We start from the raw sequence: 23,856 nt of genomic DNA on the forward strand, positions 1-23,856 counted from the left end.
TCAGGTGGAAAAAGGCAGCATACATAAGGTTTAGGAAGCAAGGATCAGATGGGTCTATTGAGGAATATAGGGTAGCAAGAAAGGAGCTTAAGAAGGGGCTGAGAAGAGCAAGAAGGGGGTATGAGAAGGCCTTGGCGAGTAGGGTAAAGGAAAACCCCAAGGCATTCTTCAATTATGTGAAGAACAAAAGGATGACAGGAGTGAAGGTAGGACCGATTAGATATAAAGGTAGGAAGATGTGTCTGGAGGTTGTGGAAGTGAGCGAGGTCCTCAGTGAATACTTCTCTTTGGTATTCACCAATGAGAGGGAACTTGATGATGGTGAGGACAATATGAGTGAGGTTGATGTTCTGGAGCATGTTGATATTAAGGGAGAGGAGGTGTTGGAGTTGTTAAAATACATTAGGACGGATAAGTCCCCGGTGCCTGACGGAATATTCCCCAGGCTGCTCCACGAGGCGAGGGAAGAGATTGCTGAGCCTCTGGCTAGGATCTTTATGTCCACATTGTCCACGGGAATGGTACCGGAGGTTTGGAGGGAGGCGAATGTTGTCCCCTTGTTCAAAAAAGGTAATAGGTATAGTCCAGGTAGTTATAGACCAGTGAGCCTTACGTCTGTGGTGGGAAAGCTGTTGGAAAATATTCTTAGAGATAGGACCTATGGGCATTTAGAGAATCATGCTCTGATCAGGGACAGTCAGCATGGCTTTGTGAAGGGCAGATCGTGCCTAACAAGCCTGATAGAGTTCTTTGAGGAGGTGACCAGGCATATAGATGAGGGTAGTGCAGTGGATGTGATCTACATGGATTTTAGTAAGGCATTTGACAAGGTTCCACATGGTAGGCTTATTCAGAAAGTCAGAAGGCATGGGATCCAGGGAAGTTTGGCCAGGTGGATTCAGAACTGGCTTGCCTGCAGAAAGCAGAGGGTTGTGGTGGAGGGAGTAGATTCAGATTGGAGGGTTGTGACTAGTTGTGTCCCACAAGGATCTGTTCTGGGACCTCTATTTTTTGTGATTTTTATTAACGACCTGGATGTGGGGGTAGAAGGGTGGGTTGGCAAGTTTGCAGACGACACAAAGGTTGGTGGTGTTGTAGATAGTGTAGAGGATTGTCGAAGATTGCAGAGAGACATTGATAGGATGCAGAAGTGGGCTGAGAAGTGGCAGATGGAGTTCAACCCAGAGAAGTGTGAGGTGGTACACTTCGGAAGGACAAACTCCAAGGCAGAGTACAAAGTGAATGGCAGGATACTTGGTAGTGTGAAGGAGCAGTGGGATCTGGGGGTACATGTCCACAGATCCCTGAAAGTTGCCTCATAGGTAGATAGGGTAGTTAAGAAAGCTTATGGGGTGTTACCTTTCATAAGTCGAGGGACAGAGCTTAAGAGTCGTGATGTAATGATGCAGCTCTATAAAACTCTGGTTAGGCCACACTTGAAGTATTGTGTCCAGTTGTGGTTGCCTCAGTATAGGAAGGATGTGGAAGCATTGGAAAGGGTACAGAGGAGATTTACCAGGATGCTGCCAGGTTTAGAGAGTATGGATTATGATCAGAGATTAAGGGAGGTAGGGCTTTACTCTTTGGAGAGAAGGAGGATGAGAGGAGACATGATAGAGGTGTACAAGATATTAAGAGGAATAGACAGAGTGGACAGCCAGTGCCTCTTCCCCAGGGCACCACTGCCCAGTACTAGAGGACACGGCTGTAAGGTAAGGGGAGGGAAGTTCAAGGGGGATATTAGAGGAAGGTTTTTTACTCAGAGAGTGGTTGGTGCGTGGAATGCACTGCCTGAGTCAGTGGTGGAGGCAGATACACTAGTGAAATTTAAGAGACTACTAGACAGGTATATGGAGGAATTTAAGGTGGGGGGTTATATGGGAGGCAGGGTTTGAGGGTTGGCACAACATTGTGGGCCAAAGGGCCTGTAATGTGCTGTACTATTCTATGTTCTATGGATAATGCTGAGGCTTTATAAGACACTAGTCAGGCCACACTTAGAGTATTATCAACAGTTTTGGGCCCCATGTCTCAGAAAGGTTGTGTTGCCATTGGAGAGAATCCAGAGAAGGTTTCACAGGGATGATTCTGGGAATGAAGGGGTAAACATGTGAGCAGCGTTTGGCAGCTTTGGACCTGTACTCACTGGAACTTAGAAGAACGCGTGCGGATCTGATTGCAAGCTGCCGAATGTTGAAAGGACTAAATAGGGTGGATGTGGAGAGGATGTTTCCTATAGTGGTTGTATCCAGATCTAGAGGGCACAGCCTCAAAACTGAGGGGCATGCTTTTGGAACGGAGGTAAGGAGGAATATTTTTAGCCAAAGAGTGGTGAGTCTGTGGAATGCTCTGCCACAGACTGCAGTGGAGGACAAACCCATGGGTCTATTTAAAGTGGAAATTGATATTTTCTTGATCGGTCAGGGCATCAAAGGATATGGTGAGAAGGCAGGTGTATGGGGTTGAGTGGGGTCTGGGATCAGGCATTATGGAATGGCAGAACAGACTCTGTTCCTACATCTTATAATCCCAACTTTTATGTAAAGGAGAGAGAGGCAGAGAAACAGTGAACTGTAATTCTGTTAGCCTGGATCAGTAGAATGGGTAATGCTGGAATCTATTATTTTAGAAGAAGATGGCCTTTAAAATTAATATGGCTGAGTAGACACCTACTTGTATAAAAGAAATCATGTTAACAAAGTTATCAAATTATTTTGAGTTTATGGATCAAAAGTTTCTGTGATGTATTTGGACTTTAAAAAGGGTGCTTGTTGGAGAGACACCCCAGTCAGTCTTAAACAAACTAAGGGTGTGTGGTATTAGGAGTAATATACAGGTGTGGATTAAGGATTAGATGGCAGATGGAAAACTGTAAAGTCGGTGTAAACAGATTATTTTCAGATTGAGAGACCGTGGTATGTCACATCAGTATCAGTGATTTAGATATGATAATGTCTCCAAGTCTGTTGATGACACAGAGTTAGATGACAATTTGAGTTATGAGGAAATGTTATAGGGAATATGACAGTCTAAGTGAACGTGTGAAGAGATGGTAAATGGAACATGATGTGTGCAAAAATAAAAAAAAATTAAAAAAAGTGAGGTTGTCCATTTTTGCAGAAAATGTAATATTTTTAAAATAGTGAGATTTTGTAAAATGTGCTAATCATTAAAAGTTAACATACGGGTACAGGGCATAACTGGAAAGATAAAAAACATTTAACAAGAGGATGTGAATGTAGAAGTGGAAATTCCTTGATCATGTTATTTATGGAATAAAAGGAAATCTGTGATAGGTGAATCTGTGGAATTCAGTGCCATAGGTGAATGTATCATTGGATATATTTGAGGCAGAGGTTGATAGATTATTAATTAATCAGGGCATCAAAGATTACAGGGAGAAGTCATAAAAATATGATTGAGAAGGTGGGGGAATGGGGTTGAAAATGTGGGAAAATGGGGTTGAGCAGGAGAATGGCTTTGAGAGGGAAACTTACTCCTGTTACTTGTGAAAATCTGTGATAGGTGAATCTGTGGAATTCATTGCCACAGATGGCTGTGCAGGCCAAGTCACTGGGAATATTTAGTGGAGGTTGATTATTCAGGGTGACAAAGGTTACAAGGAAAAGGGAGGAGAAAGGGGTTAAGAGGCATAATAAATCAGCCATGATGGAATGGCTGAGCAGGTTTGATGGCCTAATTCTGTCTTATACAGAACTCCAGTGAGGCAGCATCATAAATGTTATGTCTGTTTTTCCCCATTTAAAGACGGGTACTGTTGCAATAGGAGACGGCAAATGTATTGTAAGAGGAGAGATTACAAACTTGGCTTTTGTTCTCTTGCTTTAAAAATAATGAGAGGGGTTCTCACCGAGACAGAAGGGGTTTAATAGTTTTGATGCGCAATTGATATTTCCCTGGTTAGGGTGTCTCAAACCAAGATTCATAGTCTTAAAATAGCAATGAATGTTTGAAGTTCTTAATCTAAGAGACCTGCAGATGCTTAGTCACTAAATTGTCATGATGTGCGCTGGCAATATCAGAACTCAAGTGTGGAGGAATGACAGACTCCTCTAAAGAGACAGCGATGGGAGTTTATTCATAATAATTCCAAAAGAACTGAGCGAGACCGCAAGAAATAACATTCTCAAAACTTGGTCCCCATAATTAGCGCAAATCACGTGTCCACTTAAGTAATACAAGGTAACACAGAATATCCAATCCTATCAAAATAAACTTAACAAGCTTAAATAGGAAGCACCGGGAGACGGCATTTCAAAGAGCAAGTCACTCGAGAGAATACAAGGAACTCAAAACAATTAACGGCTGTCATTAAACAAAAATTAACCATTTCAGGTGGTCTAGAAACCTTAGAGCTCAGCACTTACACAGACTCGAAGAGCTCATTACAATAAAAGCCGGCATTTAATTAATGAAGGTGGAAGTCATTTAACTGCCGTGTCTCTATATATGAGGACATGTATCCATTTGTTAAAGGCAAACATAGAATTTGCCTTCTTAGTTATTTAGGGAATGAAACAATATGAAATTAGCACAGCGAAATAGCACTGTGAAAGATCAATCATAATCTCATTAAATGAGGGAGCAGACACGATGGCCCAAATGGTATTGTCCTGTTCTGTTTTGTCCCTATGTTTCTGTAGCAATGCTAGAGCAGTGTATCGAATTGAGCAGGGAATGAAAGGAGATGAATGGGCTGTTCCAGCTTCAATTTCTTATCTTTTTCTGGCCTTAGTTTTTTTCTATCCAGACAGAGTTTTGAAGGGTGATGTGGGTCTGGTATGCAAAGTTTAAAGTATATTTATTGTCAAAGTGTGTATACATTATTCAATCTTGAGACTTGTCTCCTAACAGGCAGCTACGAAACAAAGAAACCTGAAAGAACCTATTGAAAACAGACCGTTCAACACCCACTGTACAGAGAGAAAAATGAGTATCAATAAATGCAAGTAAAAGTCTGAAACAGCAGTAGAGGCAGAAATCCTCATGTTAAAAATCTCACGTTAAGAATCCTCACTTTGGAATCCTCAAAAGTGGGCCATTGAAGACAGAAATGGGTGAATTTATTATGGGGAACAAGGAAATGGCAGATGAGTTGAACAAGTACTTTGGATCTGTCTTCACTAGGGAAGACACAAACAATCTCCCAGATGTAATAGTGGTCAAAGGAACTAGGGTAAAGGATGAACTGAAGGAAATTTATATTAGGCAAGAAATGGTGTTGGATAGACTGTTGAGTCTGAAGGCTGCTAAGTCCCCGGGACCTGATGGTCTGCATCCCAGGGTACTTAAAGAGGTGGCTCTAGAAATTGTGGATGCATTGGTAATCATTTTCCAATGTTCTATAGATTCAGGAACAGTTCCTGCTGACTGGAGGGTGGCTAATGTTGTCCCACTTTTCAAGAAAGGAGGGAGAGAGAAAACAGGGAATTATAGACCGGTTAGCCTGACATCAGTGGTGGGAAAGATGCTGGAGTCAATTATAAAAGAGGAAATTACGACACATTTGGATAGCAGTAGAAGGATCAGTCCGAGTCAGCATGGATTTATGAAGGGAAAATCATGCTTGACTAATCTTCTGGAGTTTTTTGAGGATGTAACTATGAAAATGGACAAAGGAGAACCAGTGGATGTAGTATACCTGGACTTCCAGAAAGCTTTTGATAAAGTCCCACATAGGAGATTAGTGGGCAAAATTAGGGCACATGGTATTGGGGGCAGAGTACTGACATGGATTGAAAATTGGCTGGCTGACAAGAAACAAAGAGTAGCGATTAATGGGTCCCTTTCGGAATGGCAGGCTGTGACCAGTGGGGTACTGCAAGGTTCGGTGCTGGGACCGCAGCTGTTTACAATATACATTAATGATTTAGATGAAGGGATTAAAAGTAACATTAGCAAATTTGCTGATGATAAAGCTGGGTGGCAGTGTGAAATTTCAGGAAGATGTTATGAGAATGCAGGGTGACTTGGACAGGTTGTGTGAGTGGGCAAATGTATGGCAGATGCAGTTTAATGTGGATAAATGTGAGGTTATCCACTTTGGTGGCAAGAACAGGAAGGCAGATTACTATCTAAATGGAGTCAAGTTAGGAAAAGTACAACGAGATCTAGGTGTTCTTGTACATCAGTCAATGAAAGCAAGCATGCAGGTACAGCAGGCAGTGAAGAAAGCTAATGGCATGCTGGCCTTTATAACAAGAGGAATTGAGTATAGGAGTAAAGAAGTCCTTCTGCAGCTGTACAGGGCCCTGGTGAGACCCCACCTGGAGTATTGTGTGCAGTTTTGGTCTCCAAATTTGAGGAAGGACATTCTTGCTATTGAGGGAGTGCAGCGTAGGTTCACAAGGTTAATTCCCGGAATGGCGGGACTGTCATATGTTGAAAGATTGGAGCGACTGGGCTTGTATACACTGGAATTTAGAAGGATGAGAGGGGATCTGATTGAGACATATAAGATTATTAAGGGATTGGACACACTGGAAGCAGGAAGCATGTTCCCGCTGATGGGTGAGTCCAGAACTAGAGGCCACAGTTTAAGAATAAGGGGTAGGCCATTTAGAACAGAGATGCGGAAAAACTTTTTCACCCAGAGAGTGGTGGATATGTGGAATGCTCTACCTCAGAAGGCAGTGGAGGCCAAGTCTCTGGATGCATTCAAGAGAGAGTTAGATAGAGCTCTTATAGATAGCGAGGTCAAGGGATATGGGGAGAGGGCAGGAACGGGGTACTGATTGTGTATGATCAGCCATGATCACAGTGAATGGTGGTGCTGGGTAGAAGGGCCGAATGGCCTACTCCTGCACCTACTGTCTATTGTTTAAGTGCTGTGACTTGCAAGACAATGGGAAGATGGGATTTGGTTGGTTACTCTTCTATAATTGATTCTATAAGATTCTGTATCAGGGGTTCCCAATTATTTTTATGCTTGACCCACCATTCAATAAGATTATGCTTGATCTTGTCTGGGCCCTATTTCCACTTCTGTGCCAGATGATGACTTTGCATTAAGGAAATGCAATTTTAAGTGAAAAATCAAGGAGCAAAGATAAAGGGTCCAAACATGTAATTTGATAATAAAATTTACTTTAATACATCACAGACCAAAATGCTGTTCCTTGTCAGTGGTGGGTAAATTAATGGAAACTATTCTTAGAGATGGTATATATAATTATCTGGATAGACATGGTCTGATTAGGAACAGTCAACATGGATTTGTGCGTGGAAGATCATGTTTGACAAATCTTAGTGAATTTTTTGAAGAAGTTACGAGGAAAGTCGACAAGAGTAAAGCAGTGGATGTTGTCTATGTGGACTTCAGTAAGGCTTTCGACAAGGTTCCGCACAGAAGGTTAGTTAGGAAGGTTCAATTGTTATTATTAATATTGAAGTATTGAAGTTAGGTATTAATATTGAAGTAGTAAAATGGATTCAACAGTGGCTGGATGGGAGATGTCAGAGAGTAGTGGTGGATAACTGTTTGTCAGGTTGGAGGCCGGTGACTAGTGGTGTGCCTCAGGGATCTGTACTGGGTCCAATGTTGTTTGTCATATACATTAATGATCTGGATGATGGGGTGGTAAATTGGATTAGTAAGTATGCAGATGATACTAAGGTAGGTGGCGATGTGGATAATGAAGTAGGTTTTCAAAGTTTGCAGAGAGATTCAGGCCACTTAGAAGAGTGGGCTGAACAATGGCAGATGGAGTTTAATGCTGATAAATGTGAGGTGCTACGTTTTGGTAGGAATAATCCAAATAGGACATACATGGTAAATGATAAGGCATTGAGGAATGCAGTAGAACAGAGTGATCTAGGAATAATGGTGCATAGTTCCCTGAAGGTGGAATCTCATGTGGATAGGGTGGTGAAGAAAGCTTTTGGTATGCTGGCCTTTATAAATAAGAGCATTGAGTATAGGAGTTGGGATGTAATGTTTAAAATTGTACAAGGCATTGGTAAGGCCGAATTTGGAGTATTGTGTACAGTTCTGGTCACCGAATTATAGGAAAGATGTCAACAAGATAGAGAGAGTACAGAGAAGATTTACTAGAATGTTACCTGGGTTTCAGCACCTAAGTTACTGAGAAAGGTTGAACAAGTTAGGTCTTTATTCTTTGGAGCATAGAAGGTTGGGGGGGGGGGGGACTTGATAGAGGTATTTAAAATTATGAGGGGGATAGATAGAGTTGACGTAGATAGGCTTTTTCAATTGAGAGTAGGGGAGATTCAAACAAGAGGACATGATTTGAGAGTTAGGGGGCAAAAGTTTAAGGGTAACACGAAGGGGAATTTCTTTACTCAGAGAGTGGTAGCTGTGTGGAACGAGCATCCAGTAGAAGTGCTAGAGGCAGGTTCAGTATTGTCATTTAAAGTAAAATTGGATAGGTATATGGACAGAAAAGGAATGGAGGGTTATGGGCTGAGTGCGGGTCAGTGGGACTAGGTGAGAGTAAGCGTTTAGCACGGACTAGGAGGGCCAAGATGGCCTGTTTCCATGCTGTAATTGTTATATAGTTATATGGTACTGTATTGTTCCATGTTCTGTGTTCTATAGAGCTATGGCAGAAGGATTTCAAATGTTATTTGCCTCAATGGAAAATGGGATACTGATGTAATTTGCAGTGTAAATATTATCTTCATTGAGCCAGCATTTTACTCTCCCATTGCTTCAACAACCAAATCCCAAAAAGCTTCCAGTGATCCTTGGCCTGGTTGTACTCTTCTAAAGTGTAGTTTGAGCATATAGCCCTTCACAAAAAGGTGAGAACTGTGAATGTACTTTGGCTTACAAAGGGACTTTCAGCAGTGTAACGTTTCTTTGTCACCATTCTGTCAGGGTCCGGAAGAGGAAGCACGAGCCCTGCCTGGAGGTCTAGCAAGTGTGAAGAAACAGTTTGAGTCACAAGGGATTGCCTCCACACACAGTGCCGCTGCCCACTACCACTACCAGCAGCGATCTGAGCAGGTAATTGGCTGCAGATATGAATCAGAGTGTAGTTAGTACCAGCTGACACCAGGTAAAAGTTGCTCTTGGGTTAAACTTAAAAATTTTCAAAAGAATTTTTGATTTTTCACAGAAATACTGAAGACAATGATTTTTGGGTCAGGTTTTGGCTGTTGTTTTTCTTTCTTTATTTTAGTGGCAGTGGACAGTAAAGTCCTGCATTAAAAATGTTAAGCGTAGGGTGAGCTTGCTCTTCAATATTGTACTGCAGGAGTGCTCATCATTACATCCAGATTCCACACTTCAGATGGGGCATTAAAACTGGAATACTGTACTGTGCAAAAGTCCTAGGCACAAATATATATAGCTAGGGTGCCTAAGACTTTTGCACATTACTGCATTAATTTTGGTTTTACTTACATATACGTTTTTTTAAAAAGAGCACAGTCACAGCATTCCTGGGATGATTAGCAGTAAGGTGACATTATCAGCAGAGTATAGTTCTCCACTGTTGCAGCCTGATCCAACAACAGATACTTGATTTATCATCTTATTGACTGATTACTGCTGAATCCTCCCCCCAAGTAATCAGCACTGGAAAAGCTCTGATGAATCAAGAGAATTGGGGAATGGATTGAAGAAAACGAAAAATTAGACTTCATATTTGCATTAATTAGCAAGGGAAAGGGGAAAGGAACATTGAACAGCACTGATGTCAAATTAAAAAGTGGCAAATTTAAAATAAAACCTTAATAATGGATATTTGAATACAAAAGAAATATCACTTTATATTGGCCTCCCTGGTATTCCTTTGAGCCAAGGATTTTCCTCATTTATATGTCCAATTCATTCATTCTTCTACCTTCCTTGCCCTTTCCCATTTCCATCTACCCTTCTCACACACACTTATCCTCTTGGATTTCTTCTCCTTTGGCCTACCCTCCCTATTCCCTACCCCATCAAGATTCACCTGCCCATGATCATGCCCTGGTCTGTTTCCACATCATTTTCCAGCCTTATCCCTCCCCTCCCCCTCCCTTTCCTCTCACCTGTCTCTTTCTGCCCATACATTTAATCATTTTTTTCCCCCTATCTGTTTCCACTTATCACCTACCTTCTGGCATCTGATTCAATCTGCCCATCAGCCCTCATCTCACCTGATTCTACCTACTGGTAGTGTCGTGGTTAGCATAATACTTTGCAGTACACGCAACCTGGGTTCAATTCCTGTTGCTGCCTGTAAGGAGTCTAGGTTTCCTCGCGACTGCCTGGGTCTCCTCTGGGTGCTCTGCTTTCCTCCCACAGTCCAAAGACGTACTGGTTTGGTCAGTTAATTGGTCATTGCAAATTGTACAGTGATTAGGCTGGGATTGAAGTGATTAGTCTGGGATTAAATTGTGGGCTTGCTTGAAGGGCTGGAAGGGCCTATTCTGCGCTGTATCTCAAAAAATAAATCAGGCCATTTCTCAGCCCTTTATACCAGTTATCTTACCCCTTCACTCTCAGTCCTGCTGCAGCATCATGACCTGAAATGTTGAGTATTCCTTTGCCTCCACAAATGCTGCTCCATCCTCTGTGTTCATCCAGGTTGTTTGTGCTTATCTTCACCATACTGGTTCTTCAATCTCTCTCACCATCTTGACCCAAGGAATCCTCATGGCTTTGACTCTCCTTGTCCAGAATCCCAGTAGATCCAAAGTGCAATTTCAACAAATTGTTTAAACTATCCATACGAATAGATAAATAAATATTCATATAAATATGTAATAAACTGAAAATAAAAAATACTAATTTTTCCTCAGACCCACTTGAGGAAAGCATTATGGAAAAAAATTATAGGGGTTACAGTCATGATGGTTGCATTGGGATTTTGCCACTTGTTTGTTCATGATGGTCCATATTGTATGACTTGGGCAATCATCGTCTTTCCATGACCATGATTGTTCTTGGCCAAATTTTCTAAAGAAGCAGTTTGCAATTGTCTTTTTCTGAGCAGAGTCTTTACAAGACAGGTGACCCTAGCCATTATCAATGCTCTTCAGAGATTGTCTGCTGGCGTCAGTGGTCACATAACCAGGACTTGTGATACCAGCTGCTCATACAACCATCCACCACCCGCTCCCATGACTTCACCTGACCCTGATCGAGGTGCTAAGCAGGTGCTAAACCTTGCCCAAGGGAGACCTGCAGGCCAGCAGAGAGAAGGAGCACCTTACATTTCCCTTGATAGAGTTGTATCTCCACTCCACCACCCAGCTTGCCACCAGCACTCTCCTTTTGGAGTTGGAGATAACTGAAGTAGTACGAAAGGAGTATTGAGTCTAGAGGAAGAGCGACCAAATCAAACAGAGTGCCGAAAGGAAGTGAAGCACAGCACAAGTGACCGCCACACATTTCCTTTTCTGTCCTACATGCATCTGAATTCTGATTGGACATTTCCACTAACAATAGTTTTCTGTTGTTACTTGTTTCATTGTGACTTCTGAAGACCAGGTATTAACATTTGTCTGGTAGTTATTATACAGCTATTTATTTTCTTTCCACTTGCCTTAAAGAATTTAAGTGAAGGCCTTCCAATATTTTTTGTTCTCCCGGGGTAAATCCTGTGAAATGTCCAGGTATCACTTGATATAGCAGATGTTAGAAACCTCACAATGCATTTCCAGTCTGGAAAGGAAACATGCCACATGTGATCATATAAAAGTTGTTCATTGATGCATTATTATCTTTTATTTAAAAACAATCTGACAGTTACTGGAAAATGTTTATTCAAAGCTGCTTTTGAAAAGGTCAGAGGCACTGATCAGAGAGATACCAACACAAAATCTGGCTTCCACTCAGAGATTCATGCAAGGATTATTTTGCTAATTCATTTACATACTGTGGTACTTCCCCACATTTGTTTGAAGAATGTATGTACATTATACTTGAGAAACAGAACAATTGAAATATCCTTTGTGAATCTACATTAGGTTAATTTTATGTCTGACTAGTTTAAAGTGCTTACTGGGCTGGGTTTTCACCAATGCATTTAGTTTACTTTAAAATGGTTTCTGTAAGGCTAATAACTACGTGAAGCAGCTCAAATCAGAATCAGGTTTAATATCACTGGCATATGTTGTGAAATTTGTTAACTTTGTGGCAGCAGTACCATGCAATATGTAATAACAGAGAAAAAACTCTGAATTACGGGAAGTATATACTTAATTTAACTATTTAGTATATAATTAGTGTAGAAATTGAAATAGTGAGGTAGTGTTCGTGGGCTCAATTTCCATTCAGAAATCGGGTGGCAGAGGGGAAGAAGCTGTTCCTGAATTGCTGAGTGTGTCTTCATGCTTCTGTACCTCCTTCCTGATGGCGACAATGAAATGATGGCACGTCATGGGTGATGGGGTTCCTTAATGATGGACGCTGTCCTTTTGAGGCACTTCTTTTTGAAGATGTACTGGTTACTACAGAGGCTAGTGCCCATGATGGAGCTGACCAATTTTACAACTTTCTTCAGCTTATTTTGACCCTTGCACTACCCTGCCCCCATATCAGACTACCAAAATATTTTCAGTTTAGTTCTCTGCAGCAAAAATTTGCAGCCAATTGTTTTACAGTGATATTGCTGTTTAATATTGCAAGGTACATGGTCATTATTTAGTCAGGTGAAATACAGGACAGGCTTTGCACTCCTCTCAGTGGAAGGCTTGGGGAAATGATCACTCTAGTAACGTTGAATATGTAACAGTCTTCTATTGAAAGACAATGTTAATTGCTGCACAAGCACAAAATCTACCTGCAGCAAGTAAGTTAATTCTAGTGAAATGACACCCTTGTATTTTTGAGACCAGAAGCACTTTTCTCCTGGACGCAGTGTAGAGTGGCTACTTTATTAATGGCATCAGAAGCTAAAGAAAAAAGTACTGTATGTTAATAACTAAGTCCCAGCAATAAGAAAACAACCCCTGTATCAATCTTTTGGTTTATAATGGAGCAAATTGCAAATGTGTGGCAAGTGGGGACACATCTGTAGCAAAGGAAGCTTAAGACACTCCTTCTCTTGCTAGCCTGCAGGTCACCCTTGGGCAAGGTGTAGCACCTGCTTAACCCTTTCATCCCCCCACCCACCCACTGATCAGGGTCACGTGAAGCCATGGGAGCAGATGGTGGATGGTCGTATGAGCAGCTGGTGCACATCACAAGTCCTGGTTATGTGACCGCTGATGCCAGGCAGACAGGCTCTGAGAAGTATTAAAGATGGGGTCACCTGTCTTGTAAAGACTGCCCAGAAGAAGGCAAGAGCAAACCACTTCCATAGAAAAATTTGCCAAGAACAGCGTTGGTCAGGGAAAGACCAGGATCACCAATGTCATATGACAAATGAAAGTGGAGCATGAGGGCTTACACACTGGAAATTATCAGCAAGAAACTTTCAGATTGTCACCTTTAGATCAAGTATTGGGTTACTTTGCATTACTTATCCTGTGTTCCTCTGATCTGATTGCTGAATAAAAGCAATAAGTTTCAGCTCTACAGTAAGCATGTATTTCAGAGTCGGAATCAGAATTGGGGTTAATATCACTGGCATATGCCATAAAATTTATTAACTTTGTGACAGCAGTACAATGCAATAGATGGTAACATAGAGGGAAACTGCAAATTGCAGAAAGTATATACTGTATATGTATATCAAATAGCTAGATAAGTAGTGCAAAAACATAAATTTAAAAAGTGGTGAGATAGTGTTCATGGGTTCAATGTCCATTCAGGAATCTGATGGCAGAGGGGAAGAAGCTGTTCCTGAATCATTGAGTGGGTGCTTCAGGCTTCTGTACCTCGTCCCTGATGGTAACAATAAGAAGAGAATATACTTGTATTTATATCTATCTCTTGACCTCACCATCTACCTCATTAGGACCTTGTACCTTATTAACTACCTGCGTACTTCAGGCTTCCTGGGATATATCAGAAGTTGGTAGACATGCAAAGTAAGCCTCATTGTAGACTTTGGTGCACTTAGAATATGCAGTATTAAGGGGTGGGGGGGTGGAGGTACATCTCTACCAAAGGAGGTGTAAGGCACTTCTTCTGACCTCTAGCCTGCAGATCATGCTTGGGCAGGGTGTAGCACCTGCTTAGCCCCCTGATCAGGGTCACGTGAAGCCATAGGAGCAGGTGGTGGATGGTCGTATGAGCAGCTGGTGCATATCACAAGTCCTGGTCATGCAACCATTGATGCCAAGCAGACGATCTCTGAAGAGTATTGATAACATCTGGGGTCACCCATCTTGTAAAGACACTGCTTAGAAGAAGGAAATGGCAAACCACTTTTGTGGAAAAATTTGCCAAGGACTGTCCTGACCATAGTCACCTACGCCATATGACATGGCACTTGATGCTGATAATGACATTGTAAGAATGCCATGGATTTACTAAATAACCAAATAATACCCAAATATACCTAGAATCAAAAAGAAAGGCACTATAGGAAAGAAAGACTTCGATAATTCTGATTCAAAAAGAAAATCTGAATCAGAATTGGGTTTAGTATCACCAGCATATCTCATGAAATTTATTGTTTTTATGGCAGCAGTGCTTTGCAATACATATTGAAAACTGAATTACGTAAATCTATACTGTACATATAATAGTTAAATTAAATAAGTAGTGGTAAAAGTAGTGAAGTAGTGTTCAGGAGTTCAATGTCCATTCAGAAATCTGATGGCAGAGGGGAAGAGGCTGTTCCTGAATCACTGAGTGTGTGCCTTCAGAGTCCTGTACCTTCTCCATGATGGTAGCAATGGGAACATGTCTGGGTGATAGGGATCCCTAATGACAGATGCCGCTTTTTTGAGGCATTGCTGCTCCTTGAAGGTGTCCTGGATGCTGGGGAGGCTAGTGCCCATAAAAGAGCTGACTGAGTTTACAAAATTCTGCTGCTTATTTTGATCCTGTGCAGTGTCAACAGCGCACCCCACCCCCATACCAGACAGTGATGCAACCAGTTAGAATACTCCCCACGCTACATCTGTAGAAATTTATGAGTGTCTTTGGTGACGTACCAAACCTCTGCAAACTCCTAATGAAATATAGCCACTGCCGTGCCTTCTTTGTAACTCAGCTACGATCCTCCTACATTGCCCAAGCTCTGCCTCAGACAGTTTCCTCTATTGTTTTGCTGTCTGTGAGCTTTTATACTGTGGTTCTTTTAATGTTGGCTGCTTGTTCAGTTAACATGCCCTGAACTGGATTTCCACGCTTTCCCTGACTGTCTCACAAATATTTTCAATTCATCATTACGATTTTCCCACTATTTATTTTCAAGTAGTTAGTCTTCATGACATTCCTTATACTTACCATGATATTTTCCTTATCAGACTGAGCTGTTCTACCCATTTTCTTTAGCTTCTCTGCTTGAGTATGCTATGTACAGCTTTGCATGTTGTAGAACCAAATGCTAGAGATGTGAAGGCAGTGTTGAAAAATCTGAGAGGAAAAAAGATGCAAAGATGGGCCTAGGTAACGGGGTACGATGAGTCATCTCTGATTTCTGAGGGCAATAAAGCAGAACAAATTTAGATTCTCAGTGAACTTCTGTCAGGAGTATACCCTGGGTTCTCTCTGTGCTGTAAGGTGGATGAACATTGAATTAGGTCACTTTCTCCTGAAATCAGGTGCATGGGCTGAAGTCGTGCTTCCTCTGCTCCCACATGCAACTTCACTACATCCTAGAATTCAGAGAGAGAAATGTGGATTTGCCATGTAAATTCTCATGGTCCTTTCCTGTTGAACAAAACATATCTTCAAATTCTTCTCTTTCCAGTGCTGTCTCTGTTTTGTTTTGTCTAGCTGTGAGTTTTATTTTCTAGCCAGCAGTCTTCAATGTGCTCTGTGCATGACTCAGACAGATTATCTTTGCTATAAACGGCTGGAAGGCAAGATAGTAGTGGTCTGTGAACATTGATCTGTAAGATTACCCCAAATTCCTCTTGCTCAGGTCTGGCGTGTACTGAACAAAGCATATGTTCATTTAAGGTCAAGAACTGAGAGCCACTATTTTGGACATGGAGTCAGAAGTGTAGGAGATCAGCAAGGCCAAAATAATTTTTCTTTGACAAAACATTGTGGGAATCTAAGGAACAATGCGTCTGATTTGAATTCTTGCCCAGAGTATAAGTACCTGTGCTACGTTTTGAGTTTTTTCTCTAAGTGTGATAGTAATATTTGAGAAAGTTTCTACGCAAAATTTTATTTTGAACATATTTTGAAAAATCTATATTAAATTCCTTTTGATTCATGCCAGAAATCAGTTGTAATTTCCACCCATTTTTTCCCTTGACCAATAGGCTAGAATAATTGCTAGAACTTAGTGGGTCAAGCAAAGGGATAGTCAAGGCCTTGTATCCTAACTGAGTGCTTCCAGTATTTTTTTGCTCCAGATTTCAGCATTTTCAGTCTTGTGTCTGCAGGTTAGAATAGTTTACTTTAGTGTTCATTGGTGTTCCAGTCCATTGCATACTAGGTAATTAAAATATATTTCCTGTTTTCTATTTTAATTTACTATTTCTACTGTGCCGAAAGGAAAGAAAAATGTAAAAGAAGGCTGTATACTGGATGGGACTATGCAAAGGCAATCCTCAAGCTGATCTTTGATGCCCCTGACTGGTAGAATTCAGCATGGCTAACTAGTTGATTGTCCAGCTGAGCAATGATTAAACCTGAGGGGTGAGGTGTGGGGAAGAGAACATTTATTTTAAGACTTATGTACAATTTACTTCTCAACCACCATTTGTATTGTGTGTTTGCAGTCTGGTCAAACAAGCCATGTTTTTCCCTAAAGAGTTGTTTCCACAACTTTAAACATAATTGCTTTGAAGTTTTGTATATTGTGCAGGTACTTTCATAAAGGTTGTAGAAGCTTCTTGTGCTCTGCAGGTAATGTAAAAATGGTATCATTTTCCTGCAGTCAGATATATCGATTGCAGCTCAGCAGCCAACATCCCCTCAAAACTGATCAATAAGCTACAAAACATCGGCTTTAATGCCTCTTTTGGGCAACTTCCTCACTTTCAGACATCGGTCAGTTCAGAGCAACAACAACAATATCTCCATCAGCACGGATGCACAACAAATCTGTGTGCTCTGACCCCTGCTCTACTTGCTTTGTGTGACTAAGCCATATTTAAGTTTGCTGATGACAGCACCGTTATTGTCTGAATCAAGGGTGGTGATGATTCAGCATATAGGAGGAAGACTGAAAATCTGGCTGTGGTGCCACAACAACAACTCTATGCAAGGAAACGAATCTGAGGGTGAATAATGGTCATAGATATGTACTTTGAGAATAAATTTAATTTAAACTTCTAAATATTGTAACCAAAGCTGCCACCACTATCTCCTTTGGAATCTCATTCCCAATGTTCACCGTCTTCCATGTGAAACACTTGTCCCTCAGATCTCTAGTACTTAAGTATTTAAGAAATCAATAATTTGCCTATCTCTGTATGTCCACAGCAGTAATATCCTAGGTTAGATGAGCAAAGCACATGCATGCAGAATAGAGTCTTTTTAAATTTCAGGTTAATCGTCTGGCTTATTGAATAGTAATACAAAGCATAGCAAAGAGAATACCATGCCTTTGATACTTAGCTTCAGTGCTCATAGGGTGTATGCCCATATTCAGAATTTTTGTGCCTTTGTCAACATTTTCTTTCAGCACAAAGTAATAAAGACATTGGACAGGTGTCCAGTTTGTTCCTGATATGCACTACAGAAATGCTGACTCTAAGGACAGGTATCACAGGATGTTAAGAAAAACTTTAAATGATCAATTTGGCTAAGATCACTGAACATCTTAGTCAACTTTCTCGTGTTTATCTTAGTCAACATATGAACTTAAAGAATTTAAGCTTAAAATTTCTTATTATCCGATTTCAAGTTCAGCTCAGTTGTCAGTAATTGGAAATTCAAACAAGAAGTACGGTTGCAGGAAATAGTCTGAAACAGGCCCTTTGGCCCATCTAGTCCTTGCAATCTAAAATAAAGTAGAAAATCCCAAAAGTACCTAGCAGATCAGGCAGCATCTGTGGAAGGGAAAACAGAGTTAATGATTCAAGTGAAACAGCCTTCATCAGAGCTGTCTGTCCTTCCAAATATTTCTGGCATTTTCCATTTTTATAGTAACATTGCCTTCTGCTCTCCTCTCCTTAACTAATGGCCTACCAAATCAGTTACCGTAAAAGGGCCTTTTGTACTGGAACTTTAAATCATGCCTTGGGGAATTCTAATTTCTCACATCATTTCAATTATATACATGAAGAATTTTATTTTGTGTGTCATTTTCTTCATAATGTTTCTTCTTCATGATGATCAATGTACAATTGAAAATTCTTCCATGAAAAATGATAACTCCTATCTTCCTATTAACTCTATAGCTACTTGGTAGGGAGAAAATAGCTTTTAATACAATAGTTTTAAAAAAACAAGAGCAATTATACTACACTCTCTTGGTCAAAACATCACCCACCCCCCTTTAGCACACACAAATACTGAAGGAACTCAGCAGGTCAGGCATCAACAGTGGATTTTCACTCTTAATATGTAACCTTAACAAATATGATTATTTAATAGTGAGTTTGTGTTTTCTTGAGATTGACATTAATTAATGTAGCCAGTTAATTTCAACCCCAAGCGAATGAGCTTTTGTACCCCTAGGTTGTCAAATTAAATGTTCTTTGAAATTCCAGGAATAATTTGCATGCTGTTTGCATTTCAACCACCCAGATGGAATTTCAACTGCTAGTACTTTTCAGGAACGTTTCAAAGATAACATGTGAAATGTTAATAATTCAAATTGTCACACTGTGGAATACAGTGCACTAATTTGGTCTCCTCAATTGTCAGATTAGTAACACAAACATCTCAAAAAGGCAATAAGATTTGTATATTAACCCCATACAAGGAGTTAAGAGTGTTGTGCTCTTGTTTTCGTTTGTGTAAAATAATTTTCCTCCAAGGTCACATTATGGTGAGAGGGCGGGTGGGTGGGTACTTACATAAGACCATAAGATATAGGAACAGAATTAGGCCCCTTGGCCCATCGAGTCTGCTCTGCTATTTCATCATGGCTGATCCATTTCCCTCTCAACTCCAATCTTCTGCCTTCTTCCTGTATCCCTTCATGCCCTGACTAATCATGAATCTATCAACCTCTGCCTTAAATAGAACCAATGATGGCCTCCACAGCCCCCATGGCAACAAATTCCCAGATTCACCACTCTCTGGATAAAGAAATTTCTCATCATCTCCATTCTAAAAGGACGTCTCTCTATTCTGAGACTGTATCTTCTGATCTTAGACTCCCCCACCATGGGAAACATCCTTTCCACATCTATTCTATTGAGGCCTTTCAACATTCAATTGGTTTCAATGAGGTCACCCCTTATTCTTCTGAATTCCAGATAGCAGAGTCTCAGAGCCATCATACACTCCTCATATGGTAAGCTTTTCAATCCTGGAATAATTTTCATGAACACCTTTGAACCATCTCCAACGACAGCACATCTTTTCTTAGATAAGGGGCCCAAAATTGCTTACATCTGTGATTTTGACTGAAGATCAGGATTCTGTGAATTTGTTGGAGATTTTTGCCACTCATGTTAATTGCATCTGGCTTATTACTGGCAACAACTTAGAAACATAGAAAAACTACAGCACAATACAGGCCCTTTGGCCCACAAAGTTGTGCTGAACATGTCCCTACCTTAGAAGTTACTAGGCTTACCTATAGCTCTCTATTTTCCTAAGCTCCATGTACCTATCGAAAAGTCTCTTAAAAGACTCCATCGTATCTGCCTCCACCACCATTGCCGTCAGCCCATTCCACGCATTCATCACTCTCTGAGTAAAAAAACTTACCCCCAACATCTCCTCTGTACCTACTCCCCAGCACCTTAAACCTGTGTCCTCTTGTTGCAACCATTTCAGCCCTGGGGAAAAAGCCTCTGACTATCCAAATGATCAATGCCTCTCATCATCTTATACACCTCTATCAGGTCACCTCTCATCCTCTGTCGCTCCAAGGGAAAAAAGATGAGTTCACTCAAGCTATTCTCATAAGGCATGCTTCCCAATCCAGGCACCATCCTTGTAAATCTCCTCTGCACCCTTTCTATGGTTTCCACATCCTTCCTGTAGTGAGGCGACCAGAACTGAGCACAGCACTCCAAGTGGGGTCTGACCAGGGTCCTATATAGCTGCAAGATTACCTCTCGACTCCTAAATTCAATTCCACAATTGATGAAGGCCAATACATCATACGCCACCTTAACCACAGAGTCAACTTGTGCAGCTGCTTTGAGCGTCCTATGGACTTGGACCCCAAGATCCCTCTGATCCTCCACACTGCCAAGAGTCTTACCATTAATACTATATTCTGCCATCATATTTGACCTACCAAAATGAACCACCTCACACTTATCTGGGTTGAACTCCATCTGCCACTTCTGAGCCCAGTTTTGCATCCTATCAATGTCCTGCTGTAAACTCTGACAGCCCTCCACACTATCCACAACACCTCCAAACTTAGTGTCATCAGAAAACTTACGAACCCATCCCTCCACTTCCTTATCCAGGTCATTTATAAAAATCATGAAGAGTAAGGGTCCCAGAACAGATCCCTGAGGCACACCACTGGTCAATGACCTCCATACAGAATATGACCACTCTTTGCCTTCTGTGGGCAAGCCAGTTCTGGATCCACAAAACAATGTCCCCTTGGATCCCATGCCTCCTTACTTTCTCAATAAGCCTCGCATGGGGTACCTTATCAAATGCCTTGCTGAAATCCATACACACTACATCTACTGCTCTTCCTTCATCAATGTGTTTAGTCACATCCTCAAAAAATTCAATCAGGCTCGTAAGGCACAACCTGCCTTTGACAAAGCCATGCTGACTACTCCTAATCATATTATACCTCTTCAAATGTTCATAAATCCTGCCTCTCAGGATCTTCTCCATCAAATTACGAACCACTGAGGTAAGACTCACTAGTTTATAATTTCTTGGGCTATCTCTACTCCCTTCCTTGAATAAGAGAACAACATCTGCAACCCTCCAATCCTCTGGAACCTCTCCCATCCCCATTGATGATGCAAAGATCATCACCAGAGGCTCAGCAATCTCTTGCCTCACCTCCCACAGTAGCCTGGGGTACATTTTGTCCAGTCCCGGTGACTTATCCAACTTGATGCTTTCCAAAAGCTCCAGCACATCCTCTTTCTTAATATCTACATGCTCAAGCTTTTCAGTCTGCTGCAAGTCATCACTACAATCACCAAGATCCTTTTCCATAGTGAATACCGAAGTAAAGTATTCATTAAGTACCTCTGCTATTTCCTCCAGTTCCGTACACACTTTCCCACTGTCACACTTGATAGATCCTATTCTTTCACTTCTTATCCTCTTGCTCTTCACATACTTGTAGAATGCCTTGGGATTTTCCTTAATCCTGCCTGCCAAGGCCTTCTCATGGCCCCTCTGGCTCTCCTAATTTCCTTCTTAAACTCTTTCCTATTAGCCTTATTATCTTCTAGATCTCTAACATTACCTAGCTGTCTGAACCTTTTGTAAGCTTTTCTTCTTGACTAGATTTACTACAGCCTTTGTACACCACGGTTCCTGTACCCTACCATAACTTCCCTGTCTCATTGGAACGTACCTATGTAGAACTCCGCACAAATACCCCCTGAACGTTTGCCACATTTCTTCCATACTTTTCCCCGAGAACATAAGTTTCCAATTTAAGCTTTGAATTTCCTGCCTGTTAGCCTCATAATTCCCCTTACTCCAATTAAATGTTTTTCTAACTTGTCTGTTCCTATCTCTATCCAATGCTATTGTAAAGGAGATAGAATTATGATCACGATCTCCAAAATGCTCTCCCAGTGAGAGATCTTGATGGTCATAATGACAAGTTACTACCGTAATTGTCATTACTAATGAATGGCAATTAGTCATATAAAATTCCAGAACGCTTCACTGTAAAGCATTGCAAATGTGACAGTCAATTTTAAGCCTTTTTTTTTTGTAATATCCTTTGTTTCAATTTCACAGGCAAAAGGGCTATATCTACCATAGTTGATATAGAATTCTACTAAATATTTAAATATAATTGCATTATTTGATGGGACCAGTTAAACAAAGAAATAAAAACATGTGGTCTCACTGAAAAGCACAATGGATGGCTGCAATCTGTATTGAACCAGGGGTTCCCAACCTTTTCTTTTTAATATCATGGACCAATGAGCAAGGGGTCTGTGGACCCCAGGTTGGGAACCTCTGTTGAAAACGAATGCAGCGTTTTCCTCTAAATTCAATGATCCTGAAGCAATTTTTCACACGCTTTCTCTGTTCAGTAATTTCTACAGCTACAGGAACTCAAAGGAAGATGAGCTGAAAAAAAAACAAAAACACTATTTCCTATTTCAAACAGGTTGTCCATTTGTACCCTTGTACTAAGTTGAAGTAAGTTACGTAGCTTTTTGGTGTGTTATATGCCTCTGATTATTTTCGCTAATCATAAGGCTGAGTAATTGTTTTTGAAATAATATCCCCTTCTCTTCACAATTTTTATAAATGACCTGGATGAGGAAGTGGAGAGATGGGTTAATAAATTTCCTGATGACACAAAGGTTGGAGGTGTTGTGGATAGTGTGGAGGGCTGTCAGAGGTTACAGTGGGACATCAGTAGGATGCAAAACTGTGCTGAGAAATGGCAGATGGAGCACAACCCAGATAAGTGTGAGGTGGTTCATTTTGGTAGATCAAATATGATGGCAGAATATAGCATTAATGGTAAGACTCTTGGCAGTGTGGAGGATCAGAGGGATCTTGGGGTCCGAGTCTATAGGACACTCAAAGCAGCTGCGCAGATTGACTGGCTGGTTAAGGAGACATACAGTGCATTGGCCTTCATCAGCCGTGGGATTGAGTTTAAGAACCGAGAGGTAATGTTACAGCTGTGTAGGACCCTGGTCAGACCCCACTTGGAGTACTGTACTCAGTTCTGGTCAGCTGACTACAGGAAGGATATGGAAACCATTGAAAGGGTGCAGAGGAGATTTACAAGGATGTTTCCTGGATTGGGGAGCATGCCTTATGAGAATAGGTTGAGTGAACTTGGCCTTTTCTCCTTGGAGCAGTGGAGGATGAGAGGTGACCTGATAGAGGTGTATAAGATGATGTGAGGCATTGATCGTGTGGATAGTCAGAGGCTTTTTCCCAGGGTTGCAACAGCTAACATGAAAGGGCACAGTTTTAAGGTGCTTGGAAGTAGGTACAGAGGAGACGCCGGGGTAAGTTTTTTACGCAGAGAGTGGTGAGTGTGTGGAATGGGCTGCCGCCGATGGTGGTGGAGGTGAATACAATAGGGTCTTTTAACAGACTCCTGGATAGGTACATGAAGCTTAGAAAAATAGAGGGCTATGGGTAACCCTAGGTAATTTCTAAAGTAAGTACGTGTTCAGCACAGCATTGTGGGCTGAAAGGTCTGTATTGTGCTGTAGGTTTTCTATGTTTCTAAACATAAGCTATTAATGACTTGTGCCGAGTAAACAATTTTGAAGTTCATGTTACACTGTGCATTTCAGGATGTAACAACTACCAATGAAATTACAGTGAACAACAGCATCAGAAAGACAGACCATGGAGATGACGTACTGCAAGCCAGTGAACAACACTCCTCTTATCAAACAGAAATGGTAATAACTGCATTACAACTCTTGGATATGGTTATTCAAAATTGAATTCTTCATTGTTCTGTTTTTTTTAAATATAATGTTATGGATTGATTAAAAGGCACGGTGATCTGATTTGGGTTTGAGTAATTTCTAAGG

The 23,856-nt window shown here is 41.1% G+C and overlaps 1 protein-coding gene across 5 annotated transcripts in view; it reads left to right on the forward strand.

Moving 5' to 3' along the window:
- The window catches only part of LOC140728557 (xin actin-binding repeat-containing protein 2-like), a 171,053-nt gene that overhangs the window by 121,674 nt on the left and 25,523 nt on the right, over positions 1-23,856 (forward strand). For all 5 annotated transcript variants that reach the window (XM_073047460.1, XM_073047461.1, XM_073047462.1 and 2 more), the window contains 2 exons: positions 8,861-8,989; positions 23,611-23,721. In XM_073047460.1, the coding sequence (XP_072903561.1) occupies positions 8,861-8,989; positions 23,611-23,721 (240 nt within the window). The remainder of the gene's footprint in view (positions 1-8,860; positions 8,990-23,610; positions 23,722-23,856) is intronic.

The sequence above is a fragment of the Hemitrygon akajei genome, chromosome 5, assembly GCF_048418815.1.
Source record: "Hemitrygon akajei chromosome 5, sHemAka1.3, whole genome shotgun sequence".
NCBI lineage: Eukaryota > Metazoa > Chordata > Chondrichthyes > Myliobatiformes > Dasyatidae > Hemitrygon > Hemitrygon akajei.